Source organism: Aspergillus multicolor (genome assembly GCF_047715735.1).
Source record: "Aspergillus multicolor strain CBS 133.54 unplaced genomic scaffold BDW74scaffold_43, whole genome shotgun sequence".
NCBI lineage: Eukaryota > Fungi > Ascomycota > Eurotiomycetes > Eurotiales > Aspergillaceae > Aspergillus > Aspergillus multicolor.
Genome location: NW_027395994.1, coordinates 224,421 through 244,678, shown reverse-complemented (window position 1 = coordinate 244,678; position 20,258 = coordinate 224,421). Strand labels below are relative to the sequence as shown.

Sequence of the window (20,258 nt, the reverse complement as noted above, 5' to 3'; positions counted from 1 at the left end):
TAGGTCTTTATAACTAAGGACATAATAAAAGGCTATTATATTATATTTAAAAAAGTTTATAATATTATTTACAGGTTAACTAGTAAAAAGCTTACCTTTTATATTATACATGGCACTGGACTGCATGCTTTAGTAATAAATATAAATAATAAGTAAATTAAAGGTAACCTTTAATTACTTCTTAAGTACTTATTAAGTAATAGCTAATTTTTTATAATAAGGCTATTTTAGTTCCTAATAAAAATTAACCCAAAGTCTTATTTATAACTCTAGATTTTAAAAAATATTCTTATTTTATGTTAGGTATATTTTCTTTAAGGAATTTATAAAATTATTTATAAAAATTCTTTAAATTAATATCTTAGGGCATGAATAGCAGTACTTTTAAAATATAAGTTTAAAAAAAATTACTAAAAATAATATAATTATTTAATTTATAAGTATTTCTTAACTAGTTTTTAAGTGCTTTAAAAGTACTTACTAGCTAATTATTCTTAAAGTATAAGTATTTTATAGTTTAAAATTAGGCTTGCTATAAAAAAAATATAATTATTATAGCAGGACTTAACAAGCATTACTTTCTTATTTTTTATTATATTTTTAATTTAATTTAAAAAAGTATAAATACTATTAAGTAAATATATAATAAGTTTAATTATTATAAAAAGCACTTAATACTACTGCAAGTAATTCTAAAGTAAGTTTTTAATAACTTAGTTTAAATACTTAATAAGTGCTTATTAACTACTTACTAAATATATATAGGTTATAAAAGCTAGATATATAAAATATTTAATAAAATTAAGCTTATAGCTTTTATAGTCTTTAGTATTAATATATAACTTAAACTTTTAAGACTAGTTATCTTAATTATATAGCTTAGTTTAGTATATCTTTACCTTAAGTACTTATAAAATACTTACCAAGCACTTTATAAGTACTTATATAAAAGTATTTTATAAAGCTAGCTTAGCAAGAGGAAAAGTTTAATTTTTTTAAAAATATTTATAATTAAGATTAAATATTTTTTCTATCTTTTAGTAGTAAAAGGCCACTATAAAGAACTTTAAGTTAAAAAAATAATTAAAAAAATAATTAAAGCTAGTAAGAAAGTTCCCAGGCAAGATTATAATATAATTTTTATTTAAGTATTTAAAAACTACTTATTAAGTACTTACCCTTACTTTTTTAGTACCTTTTAGATTAGTCTTTAAAAAGTTACTATAGCTAATTCACGCGACTAATCTTAAAATATAAAAGTGCAGAAATTAAAAGAGGAGTTAAAAATTTAAAGTCTTAAAATTAAATTACTTGCAAAGTAAATTAAAATTAAAAAGAAAAAGCAAGAATTATATAAGTTAAGATTAAAAAATAAAAAATAGTTTTTATTATTAATTAGTTCCTAAGTACTTAAAAAGCAGTTATTAATTATATATTTTAATAATTAAGATATATATAATTTACCGCGTATTTTTTATATATATTTATAAACCTATTAAATGCGCCATTAGTTTATTAAAATTAACTATTAAAATACTTAATAAATACTTTTAAGTACTTTATAAGCAGCTTATATAAATTAAAGGGTAGTTTTACTACTTTATAGGCTTGCTTTTATTCTTAAGAATAAAATATATAAATTTAATAATAAAGGTATTAAAAGTAATAAAGCGGTAAGTTAAATACAGCTATAAATTCCACGTGGAATTTAAGGCACGGGCTAGATTCCACCTGTCTTCCTGCCTAAGGCAGACTAGTGCGTTGATGCCAGCTTTTAGCGCGTCGAACCCAACTACTTTCTGCTGCCCCCTCCCTGCCTGCCTGCCTGCCTGCCTGTGTGCCTGTGTGCTGCGTGCAATCCCATTCCCGCCTGGCTGCCTGGCTTCTCGCTTTGATTGTCTCATCAAACGGAGTCCAACGGTGATACCTTTTGCATTTTGATCGAGCCATAGGCCCACTGCGGCTCTCAAAAGCCCCGTCGAAAATGCACAGGCGTCTCCAGTAGACGTAAGCGACAATGCGAGAAAACGGCGTTGAAATCCACCTCGATCGTCAACACTACGGTAGCCCGGCGCCTCTCTCTCCCAGGAGGGAAGGAGTAGTGTCAACCGCGTTCTCCACCGGCGCTCAGCACCCTTTGAATATCAAAATAGCGCGTTCTCCGCCTTCTTTGCCTTCGCGTATTGATCCTCGGTCAGACCAACCGGTCCGAAATGAATAACATCCATGCGCGTCTCCCTTTCCGATCTCACTTCCTGGCCCTTTGAGTGTACGGTTGGCTGGAGAGTCGCGCGAGCTCTCGGTACCTAGCAGTGCACTCTCCCTCCGCCTCGTTATCTTCGCCGGGTTGAAGGGCTTGCCAATCCAATGTCGCATTTTCCATGCCGTATTTTCCGCGCAGCCAGGAGAGTATGTCCGACTACAATGTCTGTTCCTTGTCCTTGAGTTCGATCACTTTGTATGTGTCGGCAGCATCGGTCTGTCGGGGCCGCGGCTCGACTCTGGTCGGCGGTTCTTGTCGCAATTGCGCATCACGGGGCAGCGGTAGTCATTGTCGTGTGCCTCGCCATTACTGCGGATTTGAACCGAGGGGCTTGGCGGCGTCAACGCATGGTACGACCCTCGACGGGTTTTGGAGCAATGCGGGAGACAGGCGGGGTGCTGAGAGTGACTCCGAAGCCTTAAATTGGACGATGATCGATGGCGGAAGCAGAGATGGATAATTGGTGGGAGAGCGCAATCCAGATCCGCTCAGTATCCGGACAAGGATACAGAAGGTCAGCGGACAATGGAGATTGCCTACGGGATAAAGGGACCACCAAAACACGCCCAGGATGGGCCGCGACCTTCGAAGCAGAGTAAGAGAAGAGAATAGGGAGGATAAGGAGACTGGGTGAGGCTGTTCGAGATCCTGAGCGATGGCAACATTGCCTCAAGCTGGATGAAGAACAGGAAAGGGAAGGAAGAGTAAGACGAAGAGAATAGAATCCTGGGTGAGAGCTGCTGAGAGAGCAGCGAGACATGTGGAGTGCAGTTGCACTAATTACAGGTGGTGATGGTTGGTTTTGTCTCATACTTCTGAGCACCTAAACGACCTTGTGTCACCATCACCACAGGAGCTCTTCTCCCCCCGATTCACCCTGAAGGTGAGAAGCCTCCTCCCACTTTCCATCACTCTCCAAGTGCAAATTCCTCTCCAGCATTCAATTGCCAGGATCAAGTTAAACGTGCAGCCCAATACGGCACCAAATGCCATGGACGCAATACCTGTTATACAAGCAGCAGCGGCCGAAGCAGCAGCAGTGGCGAGAAAAAGAGTGACAGTGCCCGAGTTCACGCAAGACGATATCGGGCAATACCCTGCCCAACTTGTCGGTTCGTTGAGGAGTCGATGTTTGCCGCTTGCTGAAGACTTACTAACATAGGCCATTGCAGGCTACCGCGGCTATACCGCGTTCAAGGCATCCTGTGCAGCACATTCCCACTACCGCCGCTTTGATCGACTGAATGCCTACGTCACGCAGATGCTTCAACAGGAAGCGAGCGACGCTGAAGCAGAGTTAGAAGAGCTGGAGCTCCAGGCGCGGAAGGCACCCTTCAAAAACAGTTTCCACAACGGTACCTTTAGCAGCGCATCGTACCAAACTCGCCGGGAAATCCCCACGAGGCGAAAGAGAAGCTACAAAGTTACTGTCAGTCCCTCCAATCCCGGGTCAAGCTCATACTAACACAATCCACCGACAGACACTTATATCGACTCGTACATGCCCGTTTCGAATTGCCCGCGGACCACGGCCAGGGAACGGAACATCTTGCGACAATGGCACCGAAACAACACCGGGGCGATCCACGGCGATTAGATGACCTACATCGAGAAGGAAGATCTCATTAGCACCTTCCCGAGAGAGACCAGCACCGTGCATGAGTTTCTCCTAGACTCTCGTTGGCTCGTCCTCCCCTTCTGGCGCAAGAAGGAAACCTTGCCCTATTATAACGGACAGGATGGAGTACCTCTCACCAGCAGCTGGCTAGATTGGTACGCCAAGCAGCTACCCATCATCGTAGGGATGGTTCTGCGTATAGCGCCGATCTGGGTGCTTGCTTACTTCGACGAAATTCTGACCAAGTTGACTGTGGTCAGCATTTTTATCATTGCCTTCTCGATCTTATTGACGGCAGCGAACATCGACTCAATTAAGGCCATTCAGCTCTTTGGGGCTATAGGCGCGTAGGTTCTCAGTTCACCTTTGTCCGGGAACCACTTACTACTATAGTGCATCATAGCTATTCGGCAATTCTGGTGGCGTACATAGGGTCGACGCAATCATGAGGTCTTGTACCGCGATCCTTTGCCTGCCTCCCTCTGGCCACGGCTACCAGTGGCGTCATATCCTAGCTGGGTTTCTTGGGAATGCTGTTGGGTACCGGACTACAGTTGGTGCGTGATGCATGTATTTAGACAGTTAGGTATGGTAGACTAGGTGCCTCGGTCTGCCGATGCATGCTCACCGAGCGACGCATCTTAGTCTCTTTGAGGTATGCAGAATTATGTGTTGGATCTTGCACGTCTCGCAGTTTTGTACGTCTGGCACACAATGATGCTGTAGACTCTGGTGTCTGGTAGGTATGGCATGCTCCAATAGAGTCCGAGGTGTTTGACGCTAACCTTATGAACAGGAGATAGTTTCAGCGCATTATAATACGACTTATTGTAGACCTTTTTGCGAACACATTCAGCACCCAGCATCTGCTCTGACGGGCGACGACCTTCGAGGCACTCGTCGGTTCTTGACGAAGCCGACGATGGCGCAGTAGCTTGAGGGTTTCAAGCTGAGACAGCTGTAGATGTGCCTGAACATGTCCTATAGGTATGTTCCTCTTTCTACTCGGAGCTCCCAATCAGGCAAGCGATCGTTCTAGTTTACTTTACCAAATAGTTTAGGTATGTGTTTCTGTGCTCTCGACGACGACGGATCCGGACTCGCATGTGTTTTTGGATTTTCGGAATGGATAGCGAGTATCGATTCAAAACATAACATAACGTGGAAGAAGGCCATTAATGTCGTGCGGTTGGTTCCATCAATCCTCCATTACCTATCTCCGCTGATCTCATTCTCTTTCTTGATCCCATCCCCGACCTTCTCCAATTCATCTTCATCATAGCCGCGGCTGGGTTTGGATCCTGCCAGAGGTGGAGGTCCAGATAGGTGGAATGACCACTCAGCATTCCAACACAGGTCAGCAGTGTTCGCATACAGGACGCCAAAGGCAGAAATAAACATACCACTTCCGCCAGGGACGGCAACCGCGCCCATCTAGCAGTGTGCGCCGCCGTTCCAGTTGCCGTGGCACTGGCTATGGAAGCAGTGGTTCCAGACCGACCAGTGTCCGCTGGGAATGCACATGACCTGTTTACGACGCGGTCAGCACAATCCCCAGTCAACCAACAAATATCGTGAATGCAGTCCGGAGCATAGCGCTGGGGTGCGGTGTCAACATACAACGCTCTTACGGTCACAGGAGCAGAACAGGCTATCTCCATTGTCGGCCTTGCACTTGCTGTTTGTGCGGCGCTGGTCGGCGGCATAGCCGTCACCGCAGGTGTCCAGGGCAGCCAGGGTGTTTGAGGCGTTGCGGGCCTGGAGATCATCGACTTCGTTGGGGGTGGCCAGGGAGTTCGCGGTGGTGGCGGTGGCCAGGAGAGTGGTCAAGACAGTGGTGAGCTTCATGATGGAAGGAGCCTTGGTAAGTGATCTTGAGCAGGTGGGAGATAGGGAAATCAAAGTGGGTGCGAAGTGGTGATTGTAGAGGAGGATGTTGAAGTCAAAGGAACGCTTTCCTCCCAGGGAGCGGCAAGCCTATTTATGCTTTGTTGTGAGGAGAGCTGGAGTCGAGTTGGGCAGCCCGGAGCGGTAACACACCCATTCACCGGGATCGGGAGAGGCTCATTATTCATTCATTCACTCGAGCAAGCTTGCCAGTGGCTGGATGCTGGCAAGTGGGGGTGCTTAAGAACAAGGACTGTGACTGTAACACTGCCGATCACAGCCTCCTGGGGTAGGTAGGTCCTTATTCACGCTTTTGCCAGTGCCACTGTCTCACCATCAGCAGTGCACTTTCCTGGGCCAGCCTCTGCCCGCCGTCATGTCTGCTATGGCCGTCCCGGAGTCGTCCAACCAAAGCGATGGTCTCTTTCGCCAGCAAAAGTCCGGACATTGAGCACAGAGCCGCAGGGGAGCTCGTCCTGCCACTCTCCATCATACAGCCAGCGAATCTACCTGCATCCCCAGCAGAAGCCTCGACGACCTGGGCACCTGATTGTCAGCGTGGACTGGTCGCCGTCCGTTGTTGAAGTCTTGTGAGCTTCCGTCTATCTGTACGCGTCTTGTCGCCTTGCCGATGGTTCCCCCCATGGGCTATGATCCCAACGAGAAGACTCAAAACGAGAAGGCTAACTGACACCGTTCGATCGGTCAGGTATACTATAGAGGCCACGGCAAAGTCGTTTTGCTCTCTCGCCGAGGTGCCTCTTTTAATTGACACCCTTCTTCTGGCCAGAGTCCCGCTGCTTTTGTTTGCCGGCCTCAGCTCGCTGATATGCGCAAGAGCATCAAGAAAGTTATTCTAACCGCAATCTCCAGCTGACACCCAGGGGGCTATGGGATCCGGAAACCGAACATGAAGGTGCCGAGCCTGGAGGCGATTAGCAAGAGAAGCGGCTCAATGCGATCCACCTGCAGTCGCTCTGCTTGACCTTAGCCCTGAGCCAGCGAAGAGAATTGGCGTTTGAAGAGATTTCTCCCCGTCGCCGCAGTGATTTAAACATTTGTCGCAATATTCTCCTGTTGAGGAAGATTCCGATGCCGCCATGCGGGTTCCTGAGATTCTACAGTGAGTTGTCTATGTCTTCAGGTATTTTTATTCACTGCTAATTAACCATACCAGTGTTCTTCAAGGTGATGTATGTCGCTTACACCCCAGATCATGGGTGCTCCACAGCGAAAGAGAAAGGATACTCAAGCAAGGTCAAGTCAGAAGGACCGTGGATTTGGAGTAGGGAGTAAAGAACGTGATATGGGCACTATATGGCGCCAACCACCCAATCATGATCCTGGGATTGGCCCTGTTATCTTGCTATCTGCAAGGTGATAAGGCCAGGATATGACCATATAATAAGCACCAATTCCCCTCACTGAGCCCTTCTCCAACCCTGACTTTGGCTTTCCGTCACAAAGCCACCTCAACTCCCATGTATACCCCCAAATACGTCGCCCAACACAACACCCGGCAGTCCTGCTGGGTCATCATCAACAATCAGGTCTACGATGTGACAAGCTTCATTGACGAGCACCCTGGCGGTCCCGCTGCGATCCTGCAGTACGCAGGCAAGAACGCAACGGCTGTTTTTGCGGCAACGCATCCACAGGGGACGTTGGAGGAGCTTCCAAAGGGTTGATAGAACTTTCCCTCATGGCTTATATTGGCTGACCCAATTAGAAAGCAATCTCGGCCCCGTCCAGTATTCGCCGGGCGACCGCCAGCCAAAACCCAAACCCAGCGGACCGACCGCTGCCGCTACTGCTGGCGACAAAATTGCGTCAAACACCAAACCGCATCTCCATACAATCCAAAATCTGACTGAATTTGAAACGGTCGCAAAAGCGACCCTCGCGCCCAATGCCTGGGCGTACTACAGCTCCGCCGCTGACACCCTGCAATCTCTACATAAGAACTTAACAGACTGGAGCAAAATCACCCTGCGCCCTCGCGTCCTACGCAATGTATCAAAGGTGTCGCTCCGCCGAAACATCATGGGTCATGGTAGTAGCTTGCCCATCTTCATCGCCCCGACCGCGCGCGCAAAACTCGGACATCCGGATGGAGAGCTCTGTCTGGTTCGAGCCGCCGCTCGACATAATATCGTCTATGCGGCCTCGAGTTATTCGTCCGTCAGCCACGCGGACATCGCGTCGGAGATTGAAAAAGAAAGGGTCGAGAACCTGGGCGTGAGATACGGACAGGGAGCCCTGGCGTTCCAGCTGTATCTTCCGCATGATAAAGAAAAGGTGGGGCGGGAGATCATTGCCAAGGCGAAGAGGCTTGGGTATACTGCGCTGATTGTCACAGTCGACACACCGGTTCTTGGTAAACGGGAGGCAGACGAGCGGTTTAAGGCCGAGCTTGAAGTTGAGATGTTTGATGAGCAGGGAGAAAAGGTTCCGCGTGTGTCTGAGCCGGGCGGCGACGAGCCTGTCCTCCGCGGGTATCACTCGTCTGCACTAGAGTGGGACGATATCCCCTGGATCCGGGAAGCGTGGGGGTCAGGGCCGCTGATTATCAAGGGGGTCCAGACGGCTGAGGATGCGCTGAAAGCGGCCGAGGCTGGCGTCGATGCAATCTATCTGAGTAACCACGGCGGACGGCAGCTTGACTATGCGCCGAGCTCGATACTCACGCTGCTTGAGATAAATGTCTTCTGTCCGGAGGTGCTAAGGAAGGTGGATGTGCACCTTGATGGCGGCGTTCGCAGGGGAACGGATGTCATTAAGGCGCTTTGCCTTGGTGCGAGTGGTGTCGGACTCGGTCGGCCGTTCTTGTATGCGCTTAGTGGGTATGGGACTGAGGGGGTTGATAAGGCGTTGCAGAGTGAGTTAACCGTTAACTTTCCAGGTCGTAAACTGTCGACATACTATACTGACGCGATCATAGTTCTGAGCGATGAGATCGAGACGGGTCTACGGCTCATGGGAATCGTCGACCTATCTGAGCTGGACCCTTCGTTTGTGAATCCAGCCGAGCTGGAGAGGGACTTGGTTCTTGGGAGAAACCTGCGTGCTGCGCTGGGGACGCGCCATAAGCTCTAGGGCTCGTAGATGTTACGTAGTTTGGACGGTTCTTATAGTATCCTGTGGTACGAACGTATGATCTATACAACTGAGTGTGTAGCTGATTTGTTTCTTCATGTGTGGCCATCAACCACCTCCATGGGGTACTTGCAGCGCCCCGCCGACCGGACGATAGCCCATGGTATGGCACCAAACCCACCCGAACTAATCCCCGGTACCCTATCCTACCTCCCTACTCTCCCTTCCCACTCCGCTTTTCGCGCCTTCGAAGCCCCCTGTCCCACCCATCCACAACCCCAAACCACCAAGCCAGCACCCGCTGACACACCCCCGCAAGTACACCCACCGCAAGGCCAAGCACAATCCCCGCCCCAATCCAGGTACTCCAAAACGCAGACGGATCTTGCAGCCGCGCGATTTCGCTCCCGGGATAGGAAGACCCCAGCTCCTTCTGCGCGACAGCGCCCCAAATCACATCGCGCAGTGACACCGTGCCCATCCGGAAAACAAGCTCGTGCACAAGGTAGATCCCGAAGTGCCGTTGTCCGAGATACTGCAGTGGCTGGGATAGAAATGGCCGCTGGAGGAGAGGGTTGTTGGCGATTGCGCAGACGGTCAGGAACGCCCCTATTGACTGCCACATGTACTGGACGTCGATGTACGGGTTATACCGCGTCCAGTGCCGCGTGCGGAACGGTGCAAGGAGCGCGTATTCCGGAGGAAGACGCTGGTGCACTTGGCCGTCGAGGCAGAGGAGGTGGATGCCACATAATAGTGCTGGGATTGTCGCAGGTGCCGTGATGCGTGTGCGCCAGCTTCGCACTTTACCATCTGCATCGGACGGTGGCCTAGCTTGCGTTGAACTTGAAGAGTCCGGCGCTGTATCCGTCCATTCGGCGAGATACACGCCCGAAACAAACGCAAAGATATCCCAGTGCGCGTACCAAACAAGGTACGCCATCATCGCCGTCAATACCATAACCCGCACATTCTTCCTCCACCCCGCCAACCCCATAACCACGAGGTACACGGCATACGACCCCCGCAGTTCCAGCGGGATCGTCCAGACCTGCACGTTGAACCCCCTCCGCCACTGGAAGCTGACGATGTTCATGCAGTCCGCGAGATACCCCAGTGCGTAGGATACATGTGCCAGCGGATCCGTCCAAGGCTTGACGCCCGCGAGATCTCCCTTCGGGATAAGCGGCCAGCCGTCATCGTACAAGTTGAAAAAGTAAACCAGCTGAGAGAGCGCGGTCACAAGGGCGAGGGGCAGGACCAGGCGCACCGGCCGGCGCCAGAGACCCGTCTGGACGCGGTGCAGGAAGTCGAGGGTCCGGCCGCTGTCGCGCAGCCTGAACAGGCTGAGGGACAACGAGTACCCCGAGAGCACCATGAACAGCGGGACCATCGACAGGCTGGACCAGAGGAGGCAGAGGAAGGGGAGTTGCAGGATCTGCCGGTTCTCCGACGCTGGTTCGTCCCAGTAGGAGCGCTCTAGGGCTTTCATTTCGCCTTTGAAGAAGTGGTTCATGGCTACGATGAGCGCTGCGAGGCCTTTGAGGCCGTCGAGCCATTGTACTCGTGGCATTGAGGGCCTGGGTGGTCTTGGTGCTGATTGTTCACAATGGAAAGGTTCGGTTGCGGTCGAGAAATGTCGAGGGGATTGGGGGCCTCAGGGATAGGTTCTTAGGGCTCGCTTACCCAGAACTTGTGGGGATGCTTGCCAAGTAGATAGCACTGGAGAGGTCAAAGAAGAATATCCTACTTCGCGTAACGAAATTGCGGTTGCAGTAATCTGCGGTCGCTGAGTCGCGGATCGAACTGGCGAGAGCGTTGGAAGTGACACGTCCAGCCTCGAGCCTGCTTCGAAGGCACGGAGAGACTCCTGCGAACCGGTTTTATCGCAGACGATCTCAGCGACTGCGGAATGCCAGCCATGGCTAGATGGCCGATCGCGGGTGGAGCCCACAGCGAACAGGCCCGAGCCCTAACCTTGCAAGTGGAGGCTCTAGGGCAGACTGCCCACCCCCCTCAGTGTAGGGTATAAGTCACCAAATGACTGACAGCGGTGTCTGATGAGCTATTTATTTGTCCAGCAGATTCAATATTTTGTCCAAGGATTTGGTCTATCACAGGGAACTCTGCCATGACACCAAGGGTATCGTAGCGTCCGCCGATCTGCAAACCCGATCGGCGCCCTGGCCAAGTTTCGACCAGATGCGATTTCCTGTTTCGGGGATGGTGGATCTCATCTATCGTCAACCGTCACATCATCCTTGATCCATCGCCCGCCTTGCGTCAGATGGCTCAGATCTATCCCGACCGGCGGCCCAGGAGCCCCGGAGGATAAGTAGCGTGCGACCGCCACAACCAGATACCCCTGGACGCTGCAGCTCCCTTCTCGGCGGAAAGAACGAGCGTGTTAGTTAGGCGAGGGCGATTACAACATGGCTGAAGAGGTCAAACCACATGTCAATCCGTCCGCTGGGTTTCACTCGTCCGGAAGACTTTATGCCGTGCTTAACTACAACTACATCCTATTCCCGCTCACGCTAGCACTGACGTACTACGGTAGGTGATTCAACTCGCATTATTCTCTTCCTTGCCTAAATGTCTCTGGATAGCTCTAGGTGGGAGCTCTAACTAACGTTTCCCAGTACTCAGCAAGATCATCGCAGTGACGGGCTACCATGTCGTGGTTACCGAGGACAACAGCTGGGACTGGTCAACTGTGCTACACTTCCTGATGAACGTCTTCTTTCTCTGCGCGCAGTACCCGCCATACTCATCTGTCCTGGGCCTCTGTCTACCCATAAAGCCCCATGCGAACAAGACCGCTGTGAAGTGGAGGACCTTTAATAAGCTGCGCGTCTGTCTCGTGACGAAGGGAACGAATTACGAGGTTGGTCTGCCTCTCCCTCTCTAACCTACAGTACAGCCCTAACTAGATCTATACAGACCGTCCTTCAATCCGCCCGCCACTGGGACATAATCCGGCACCCCGGCGTGGAATTCCACGTCGTCGTCGACGGCGAAAACGGTCATATCTTTAAGGGTGCTCTGCCCGCGTACATCCATATCGACGACGTGCCCAACGCCTTCGAGCCAAAGCAGGCCAAGTACAAAGCGCGCGTTCTCGAGTTCTTCCGCCAGAAGTGGAGTCTCGGCAAGGACGACTGGGTGCTGCATCTCGACGAGGAGAGCGAGATTGACGAGTACGCGCTGCAGACGTGTCTGGATTTCATTGAGCGGGGACAGGGGGATATCGGGATGGTAAGTGCATACATATTTTCACGCCGCGGGGGTGTGGTGAAAAGCAGAGACTGACGAGCCCAGGGAACAATCTACTACAACGGCGCAAGCCACTGGTCCAACTCGCTCCTTTCTGCCGCAGAAGTCATGCGGATCGCCGACGACTACGGACGCTTCCAGCTGCCCGTGCGCCTCTTCGACCGACCCCTGCTCGGGTGGATGCACGGCTCGTGGATCCTCATCAACGGCGCCGTCGAGAACAAGGTGACCTGGGACACAGCCTGTGTAGCCGAGGACTTTTGGTTCGCGTACTCGGCTGTCCAGCACGGGTATAAATTCGGCTGGCTGCATGCGATCGTGCGTGAACAGCCGCCCTGCACGATAAGTGACTTCTTCAAGCAGCGCCGGCGCTGGTATACCGGCATCTTGTCGATCGATAGCGAGATCGTGCAGTTCATGCTTACGACGAGTATTCTGGGTGTTGCTTGTTTCTTGCTTCTGTACGTTCAGTCCTCATCTAGCCCTGTCGATCCCTGTAAGCTAACAGTGTCATGCTCAGCCCCCTCTGCGGCGTCTTCGGGTGGAGGACCCTCGTGCCCAGATGGTACTTCTACTGGATTCTGTTTAACGACGTGACGACGGTCCATGGGCTGATCGTTGCCTCGGTCATGCAGGATATGACCATGACCGATATAGCGTGGGTGGATGTTGGGCTCAATGCACTAAAAACGGTGGCGCTGTCGCCCGTCGTGCATCTGATGCAGGCGGCGGCTTTGGTCTCGGCGTGGATTGAGCCGTCGAAGGGGTTTAATGTTATTAACAAGATATGAGTCAGGGTCAATGGCATTTATGGACAGCCGAACTGACGTTATTTCGCGATGATTACGTCCCTGCGTTGGTATAGCAGGGTAGCACGATCCATATACATCCCATACGCGGCGCCTACAGCCTCCCACGCGCATAAAGGGAAGCATGTATGTCTTGCAGCTTGGACCCCAGCTCTCCCATTCCCTCCCTAGTCCTGATTAGGCACTCTTTGCTTTCACCCCTTGTTGAGGTGTAGTTCGTCCTCCAGTTCGCCCTTCAGCTCGTGCCTTCCACTCCTCCACCAAGCCCGCATAATCCCCTGGCTGATACGGCACAGCCAGCTCCCTCCACCAGGACCCCTTTCTTGCCGTCCTCACCCCTAGATCCCGAAGCAACATATCCAGATACGGCAGAACCTCAAAGACAAAGTCCGCATTGCGGGCCCCATGGTCCGCGGGCGAGCGGAGTGCGCAGAATTCCGTTTGTAGAGCCGTCTCGCGTATTAGTGACTCTTTGTCCTGCTGGTGTCCTGGTTCAAGGCCGTTATTCAGATATGCCAGGGCCCATACAGCTTGTACCTCCGTCACCAGGGTCGTGTTGAATGTAGTTACCGTCCCTAGGAATGCGATGGAGCGGTCGTCCCATAGCCCAGGGGGTACCATAAAGCGGGCAAGGCGAAACGGATGCAGGACTGTTTCGTTGGCGTCCTGGCCCGACGCATCTTTCGCGTGCATCTGTAGATTCGAGCTTTTGTCTTCGGGAAAGCTGCTGAGGATTGGGAAGCGCGCGGAGATGTCCTTGCGGGCCTGTTTCGCTAGTACCTTATCTAGAGTGTCGGCGGCCCATGGAAAACCGAGCTTCTGTTCTATGCCCTCCGGTAAGAACTTGATCCCAGGTGACGCCTTCCACCCTGTGCACAGTATCAGAGCCCTGGACTCGAGTTTCTCCCCAGTAGACAGAACAACCGTATTCGGTTCAAGCCGTTCAACATCCGCAATATGCACCTTGACCAAATCCGCCCGTATAACCTCAAAGAAATCTGATTGGAAATTCAGGATGCCCACCGCAGTCGCGCACCAGAACGGACTTACCCACGGCCTCAACTTCGCCGTCTCCTCATCCTCACTGTACCGGTTGGTCCGCAGCATATCCCACTCCAGCGCAGCCCAGAAAAACCGCACAATTAACCGGCCTAACCATGTTCCATGGAGGAAGCTGCGAATTGGACTACTCGCCCAGATACACGGGCTGAACCAGCCCAGCATCCGAACGAGGGGGAGGCTCTCGAGGAGGAGACGGAGTGGTGCGAAGACTGTGGCCGGCGTCATCCATGCGGGTCCGGTTCCTGACTCCCTGATTATCCAGTTTACGCGGTGGCCATTCGAGGCGCAGGCGTAGACGGCGTCCCAGGCGGATTTGCTGCCGCCGAGGATTGCAATTGGGGCGTTGTCTTGTTCGATACTTTCACTTGGGGGTCTCTTGTCGAGGAGTAGATCTTGATATCGGGCGAACTCCTTGATGTGGAACAGGGGCGCATTGAACGAGCCCTCTCCGGCCAGCGTCGGGATGCGCGGCTGGGAGGTGAGCCCCGTCGCTATGATGAGTTTGCGGGTTCGCACGGTATGCATGCTAGGGCGAGCCTCGGAATCACCTTCGCTATCGCTCTTCCCCGGTGTGTTGGTGTTCCTATACGTAATCACCCAGCTCTTCTCCATGAACTCAGCATCAGGGTCGGAATACTCAATGCTCTCAACCTTGCAGTTCAGACGGATCTTATCGACAATCTTAAAATGCGACACATACGCCTTCAAATACTCATGCACTGCTCGCCCTGAAATATGTGCACCAGCTCTCACAAGGTCCGGTACAGCCTCGTCCATCGGGAAGTCGCTGTATTCGTAACTTCCGAGTTGGTTGTTTGTCCTTAGGCCTTCGTATAGCCGCTCCGCCGCCCAGACGCCTCCGACCGATCCGGCAGAATCAAGGACGACAAGATTCACGTCGGGATCGAGCTGGAGCGCGGTCTTTACGGCGGCGAGGCCGTGCAAGCCTGATGGTTGCCAGTCAGCTTCAGTAGCCAGAGCAGTACGTCCCGCCCCAGGATGAAGGTGGACAGGTGGCCATCCACGGTGTTTATGTACGTACCGGCCCCAATGATGACCAGGTCTACATTTTCGCCTTTTGTTGCCATGACTTGTATCTCAGGGACAACCGATGTCTATGGCAAATTCTTTGGGTGCGAACGCGGACCTTTTATCACTTGGCCTGCGACTGAAGCCCCGCGATCCTTTTGTACGTGCATTTGGGGTACGTACATAGGGAAGGCGAAGCCTCCTCTGCAGAACAGGCTGAATGTCCCGCTGCGTGTCCGAGCGCAAGAACTTGAGCAATGGTTTCTCAGGCCATGTCAAGCTGCGAGGGCCTTTACTAACCACAACAAGTCTGATTTTCAATGACGGAGAGGATTGACCAATTGTTTAGCATGTCAGACGCATCCTGCAGCGTCTAGCATGCTCCTGACGAACGTTAGACCGAAGCCAAGAGTCCTATGGCCCGGGCTCTGGAGCTTTGAACGCCCAATCAGAACAGTCAGCTCCACAAGTTACACAAAGAATCCTTCAGTTGAATTCGCAGAAACCCAGATCACTCACCGGCCTTGGAATATGCGTTTCGGACTTTTGTTATTTGCTGTGGGGGTAAATTGCGTGGACTGCACGACTGTTAGGTAGCTGAATGGTTGCGGGCCTAAATCATGTACCATGCCAGCCACGCCTGCATTGATGAGGGAAAGCTAGCAGCGCTGTAGCATCATGGTCTCGTCAATTGCAATGTGCTGACCTTTGAAGCTAACAATTCTAACTGGGGTGGCCTGGAGCGGTCGATAGATACGGACTCGGCGAATGGAGATGGGCCTCAGCGTGGGACGGGACGGGGCGGGGTATGGAGGCGGGTAGACGCAAATGCAGCACCGTTGGGATGATATCAATATGAAGGACTGATATTCTGCAGCGAGAAGGGCCATCCATCATAGCCAAGATACCTGCAATTTCTAGGCACCTGCTCGGAATACTGGACTTTTCACTAGATACGTCAACGACACTGACCTCATTTTCTTCTATTGTCCACCGCGCCTCCTAGGTGCACTCAACGGTGAAATAAAAGCGGTGAACCATTCGGGGTCTGCAATGTGAATGTTACTTTACATATCTACCGCCGGATCCAGGCCCCGCCTTAGGAACAAAAGCAGCGCTTGTCGCGGCACGAGTACTCTCGAGCAGTTGGTCAGCCCATAGCGACATTTTCCACATCACTATGCTAAGGTCTGGGGTTACCATCGAGTATACTGGAAAATGTAGGCAGGTGATAGGCTACACTTCAACCTCTGCATCAAACACTATGATATGTTCTCCTGATGAGACCAACGCCGTTCACCACCTGCAACAGTGCCCGGAGCCAGTGTAACCACACCTACCCGCTTCGAGAAAATGTGAACACCAACAGTTTTTGCCGTTGCACTTATTAGCCAGCCAGCATAGCTCGCCACCCCATCGTACCCCTGCAGACCCAACACCCGTCCGTGAAAGTTCCTCACGAGACTGCAAACACCGCGCTTGGCACAACAACCCCTGTCGGAGCAACCTATAAGCTAAACGTGCCATACACACACAAGAATTCCTCAGCCCCCCGCGTTCGTCTGACATGCAGATACATCTGCGCTGGTTCGCGTGACTTGGACTTCGCGAACCTCGCGTGGCGAGTCGGGAGGTCTTACTGGCACAGGGGTACGTACGGCTCAGCCAGCCAGCTCTTTTTTCTTGCCGTCTTCGCAGGTGTTAATTGTAGCAGCAGGTAGATTCCGCGGTATCCGTACGTTGTGGCTGGCCGAGAAGCTCTAGCAAACAAAGAGCAGTTGCAATTGAGATGGATCTCCGAGGGGGGCGAGTGCATAAAGATGGAGGGTTCCCGACCAGTTCTCAAGGGGATACCATCAGATTTTGAACTTGCATCAACACTGAGGTCAATCATGGGCTTCGCAGCAAATACTCGCCCTGGGTTCTTCTACAGTTACTGTACGACTCAACAGCCACTATCAAGCTTCTCTCCCTCCTCACCTTGCAGTCGTCGCCATGTTCCCAGTGGGTAAGTAGCAGTTAGAGACCTTGCAAGCATGTTGATTGAATGGTCTTGCTAACCGTCCGCGTCACCTTGCAGCGGCGTAGGATATCCAGGTCCGACGTGCTCTTGTACAGTGTACCCGGCGCCGCGACTACAGATCTTCCAGCCTGCATCGGCGACCGTGATTTTCCCATTTCTCGCTTGGTCGTAGTGTTGTATCATTCGTCATTCCAAAGTGGTTGCTAATGAATTGCTCGCAATGCAGATCGTCTCTACGGTACTGAACTGGACGGACTCCTGGACCTGGTTGACCAGGATAATTTGTGAAGTGCTTCGGATAAAACGGGCAAAGGGGCTGGGAGGGACTTTGTTGCTGGTTGCCTCTTCTTAGCAATAATTTTGGGTGTGGAGAGTTGGGAAAGGGGGACAGTTACCTAGCTTTTTAATTGGGTATATTACCCACAAACTTTAATAGGGGTTTGGGGCAGAAATATATAACGGCCAGGAGTGTCGGACACGGAAATAACATCGTAAATCGTCTGAAAATGGCTCAGGGATTCTTCCACAACTACACCAAGCAAGAATTGTCACCACCCCTAAGGTACCTAGGTAGCTGCTACATATGGCGCCGAAACTCATCGTCTACTTCGTACCGTACTTTTGGAAGGCTGTGGGGTCTTCACGATGATCACACGATTCCGACCCGCAGAGCCCCAAACCTTAACAAAGATCAAATCGAATGTAAAAAGTCAAAATACGTCCCACCCTGCCACACGTTCTACACGGCGTCAGACTCACTAGGTAGATAGGTACCGAGGTCGACTAAAGCCCCAATCAGGATCGACAACACCAAGATCCCCGTCCTCTCAACAGCCCTCTTTGACAACGGCTCCGTATCCCAGAAGAAAGAGGTATACCTAAATGGCACATGGCTCCGGTTCTCAGGCTGCATGGCGTAACTTGCAGAGTCCTCGTCGTGTAGACTCTCGTAGTAGGAGATCATCGGAGGCATTATGCACCATGTGAAGTAGTACAGGGGTGCGGTTGCCCGAGTCGCCTTTGACTAGCTGGATCTGCGGTCTTGTTGTGTTTACTCCCAAACCGGATCAGTATGCCTACCGATGGGGCGATCGTGCGCGGCTATCCCGATTGTATGAGGCTTGGATAGATAGTCGGTGCCAGGTAGTTATAGAAACAGAGAAGGGAAGAGACGCACCCATGTGCGCATCAAAACCGCATATCCAATCTGATTCTCCCTCCAATCCTACACGCGATCAAAGCTTGATGCATCCCAATCTCCCGGATGTTTCATCTGTACGGAATTTTACTTGCCGTTGGAGGGTCAGAATTTCACTGCTCGTTACCATGCGAAACTGCTAGACTTGTCTTTTATGAAAGATATTGCCCAACTGCTTCAGACTCACGGAACGTAGTTTATTGGGGAGATTGGATATATTGGCTTGACATATGAAGAAATCAAAAAAAAAAAAAAAAAAAATCATGGGAATGCGCACGGGTAGCATGATTCTCACGCAAACTATGAAAGTGGCTTTTTCAAAATACAAACCCCCCATAACTGTCAAGCTTCCACTATCACTGGTTACCACTGCTCAAATATGAAAGACGACCCGAGTACTCACTGCTATCGGCATGCAACTTGACTCCCTTCGCCTTCAGCTCCTCAAAGTGACTCTCGTACCCTTGACTCGGCGCATCCTCCTGACAAGTTCCCAACCTCATGAATCTTCTTGACAATCTCATCATCCAGCGGCCCCATCCTCAGCAAACCAAGCGTCTCCCTCAACTGCTCCAGGTTCCTCGCGCCAAAGATGACCTTATCACCCTTCTCCCCATCCAAAGCAGAGTTATTCACAACCCACCTATACGCCAACTCAACCTTCGAAATCCCCGTCTCCTTTGACAGCGCTTCCCACCGCCTCAACGCCTCAATCATACTCGGCTTATTGAAGAGCTGTCGATACAGCGCCCCGATCATGGTATTCGGGTTCCAGCGTCCCGTCTTGATTTTCTCGAAGTGGTCCGCGTCTTTGGTCAACAGACCACCCGCGATCGGCGAGAAAGCGCGGAACTCGATTCCGTGTTCGCGGAGGATAGGGAAGAGGTCTTTTTCGGCGCGTCGCGCGAGCGCAGAGTATTGGCCCTCGTGGACGGTCGGGACAATCATGTTCTTCGCCTTGGCGACGCGAACGAGGGCCTCAACTTCGGATGCGTTGTGGTTTGCGAGGCCGAAGCGCTTGATTTTGCCTTCCTTGTACAGGATGTTCACGGAGTCGACCTGGTCTTCGAGGGGGACGATGTGGTCGGGGGAATGGAAGTAGAAGACGTCGAGCTGCGAAACGGATTTAAAAGTTAGCTCAAAAAATCAAGCATTCCCATCTATCGTACTGGCATAGATTCACCTGATCAGTCTTGAGCAACTCAAGACTCTTGTTCGCGCTCTCGAGAATTGCCTCTTTGGTCGACGGGCCCTGCTGAATCGCCCACGAGTACTTGGAGTCAATGGCGTGAGTCTTTGGGGCCTCCAGCTGGCCAAGGAACTTCTCGCAGTCCTGATAGACCTTTGCACTGCCCATGGTCTTGACGTCTGCGGCCTGGAGCAGGGCGAGTGCTTCTCTCTTGCCTTCGAGGTTGCTGTAGTCGGTCTCGTTCATGAACGAGCCGCCTCCGAAGACGAGTCCGGCGGGAGACATCGTGACAAGGAAGTGTACTCTAATGAAAAATGATGACAAATATAGAACGGTTCCCTCGCTGATAGGCTTCCTTGTCTACCCACACCAATCGCACCTTCCTGCTTTGTACTTAAGCCACCGTAAGTACCTATGCCGGGCCGGCTTTGTCCAACCCCGCCAGCCGATACCGTTCCTTCCCTGTCTAAGATACTGGAAAAGCCATTGCTCGAGTGTCTGGCGTCGTACGCGATAGGGTGTTCTTCACGTCTCGTGTAACCCTCCTGCAGTCAGCTTTCAACCGTCCCCGATTTTAACCTTGTCATCAATCAGAGATTAATCCAGTGGGGCCTTGACCACTATAACGGCCGGACATTATCTACTCCCAGACGGAGATAGAGACTCGATCGATCGTCGGGCTGTTGGTGGCAGTGTAAATGGGCCAATGGTCTATACGGTTTGTGTTTGAAATCCCAAGGTCTCGTTTGGAGATTTCCAAGTTGGGCATCGAACTGCAGAACAGCCGAGACATGGCGCCCAATCCCCA

The 20,258-nt window shown here is 51.2% G+C and overlaps 7 protein-coding genes across 7 annotated transcripts; 3 read left to right on the top strand and 4 right to left on the bottom strand.

The window, feature by feature from the left end:
* Positions 1-3,254: 3,254 nt before the first annotated feature.
* BDW74DRAFT_183293 (uncharacterized protein) lies at positions 3,255-4,232 on the top strand (the record flags this gene model as incomplete). Its single annotated transcript, XM_073730482.1, has 3 exons — positions 3,255-3,375; positions 3,436-3,692; positions 3,861-4,232. 3 exons carry the CDS (start codon positions 3,255-3,257, stop codon positions 4,230-4,232), a joined length of 750 nt encoding a protein of 249 aa, XP_073578704.1.
* Positions 4,233-5,315: 1,083 nt separating this feature from the next.
* Positions 5,316-5,729, bottom strand: BDW74DRAFT_183292 (uncharacterized protein; the record flags this gene model as incomplete). Its single annotated transcript, XM_073730481.1, has 2 exons — positions 5,316-5,408; positions 5,502-5,729. 2 exons carry the CDS (start codon positions 5,727-5,729, stop codon positions 5,316-5,318), a joined length of 321 nt encoding a protein of 106 aa, XP_073578703.1.
* A 1,520-nt stretch (positions 5,730-7,249) lies between these two features.
* On the top strand, positions 7,250-8,938 carry BDW74DRAFT_188842 (FMN-dependent alpha-hydroxy acid dehydrogenase; the record flags this gene model as incomplete). The annotated part of the gene is made up of 4 exons (XM_073731823.1): positions 7,250-7,451; positions 7,498-8,646; positions 8,710-8,813; positions 8,903-8,938. 4 exons carry the CDS (start codon positions 7,250-7,252, stop codon positions 8,936-8,938), a joined length of 1,491 nt encoding a protein of 496 aa, XP_073578702.1.
* Positions 8,939-9,078: 140 nt separating this feature from the next.
* BDW74DRAFT_183290 (acyltransferase 3) lies at positions 9,079-10,437 on the bottom strand (the record flags this gene model as incomplete). Its single annotated transcript, XM_073730480.1, has 1 exon — positions 9,079-10,437. One exon carries the CDS (start codon positions 10,435-10,437, stop codon positions 9,079-9,081), a length of 1,359 nt encoding a protein of 452 aa, XP_073578701.1.
* A 790-nt stretch (positions 10,438-11,227) lies between these two features.
* BDW74DRAFT_188840 (glycosyltransferase family 2 protein) lies at positions 11,228-12,931 on the top strand (the record flags this gene model as incomplete). Its single annotated transcript, XM_073731822.1, has 5 exons — positions 11,228-11,420; positions 11,507-11,751; positions 11,808-12,122; positions 12,186-12,601; positions 12,661-12,931. The coding sequence occupies exons 1-5, from the start codon at positions 11,297-11,299 to the stop codon at positions 12,929-12,931; spliced, it is 1,371 nt and encodes a 456-aa protein (XP_073578700.1). The 5' UTR covers positions 11,228-11,296.
* A 195-nt stretch (positions 12,932-13,126) lies between these two features.
* BDW74DRAFT_183288 (uncharacterized protein) lies at positions 13,127-15,099 on the bottom strand (the record flags this gene model as incomplete). Its single annotated transcript, XM_073730478.1, has 2 exons — positions 13,127-14,958; positions 15,054-15,099. The coding sequence occupies 2 exons, from the start codon at positions 15,097-15,099 to the stop codon at positions 13,127-13,129; spliced, it is 1,878 nt and encodes a 625-aa protein (XP_073578699.1).
* A 3,606-nt stretch (positions 15,100-18,705) lies between these two features.
* BDW74DRAFT_171211 (aldo/keto reductase family protein) lies at positions 18,706-19,735 on the bottom strand (the record flags this gene model as incomplete). Its single annotated transcript, XM_073727273.1, has 2 exons — positions 18,706-19,374; positions 19,445-19,735. 2 exons carry the CDS (start codon positions 19,733-19,735, stop codon positions 18,706-18,708), a joined length of 960 nt encoding a protein of 319 aa, XP_073578698.1.
* Positions 19,736-20,258: the final 523 nt, after the last annotated feature.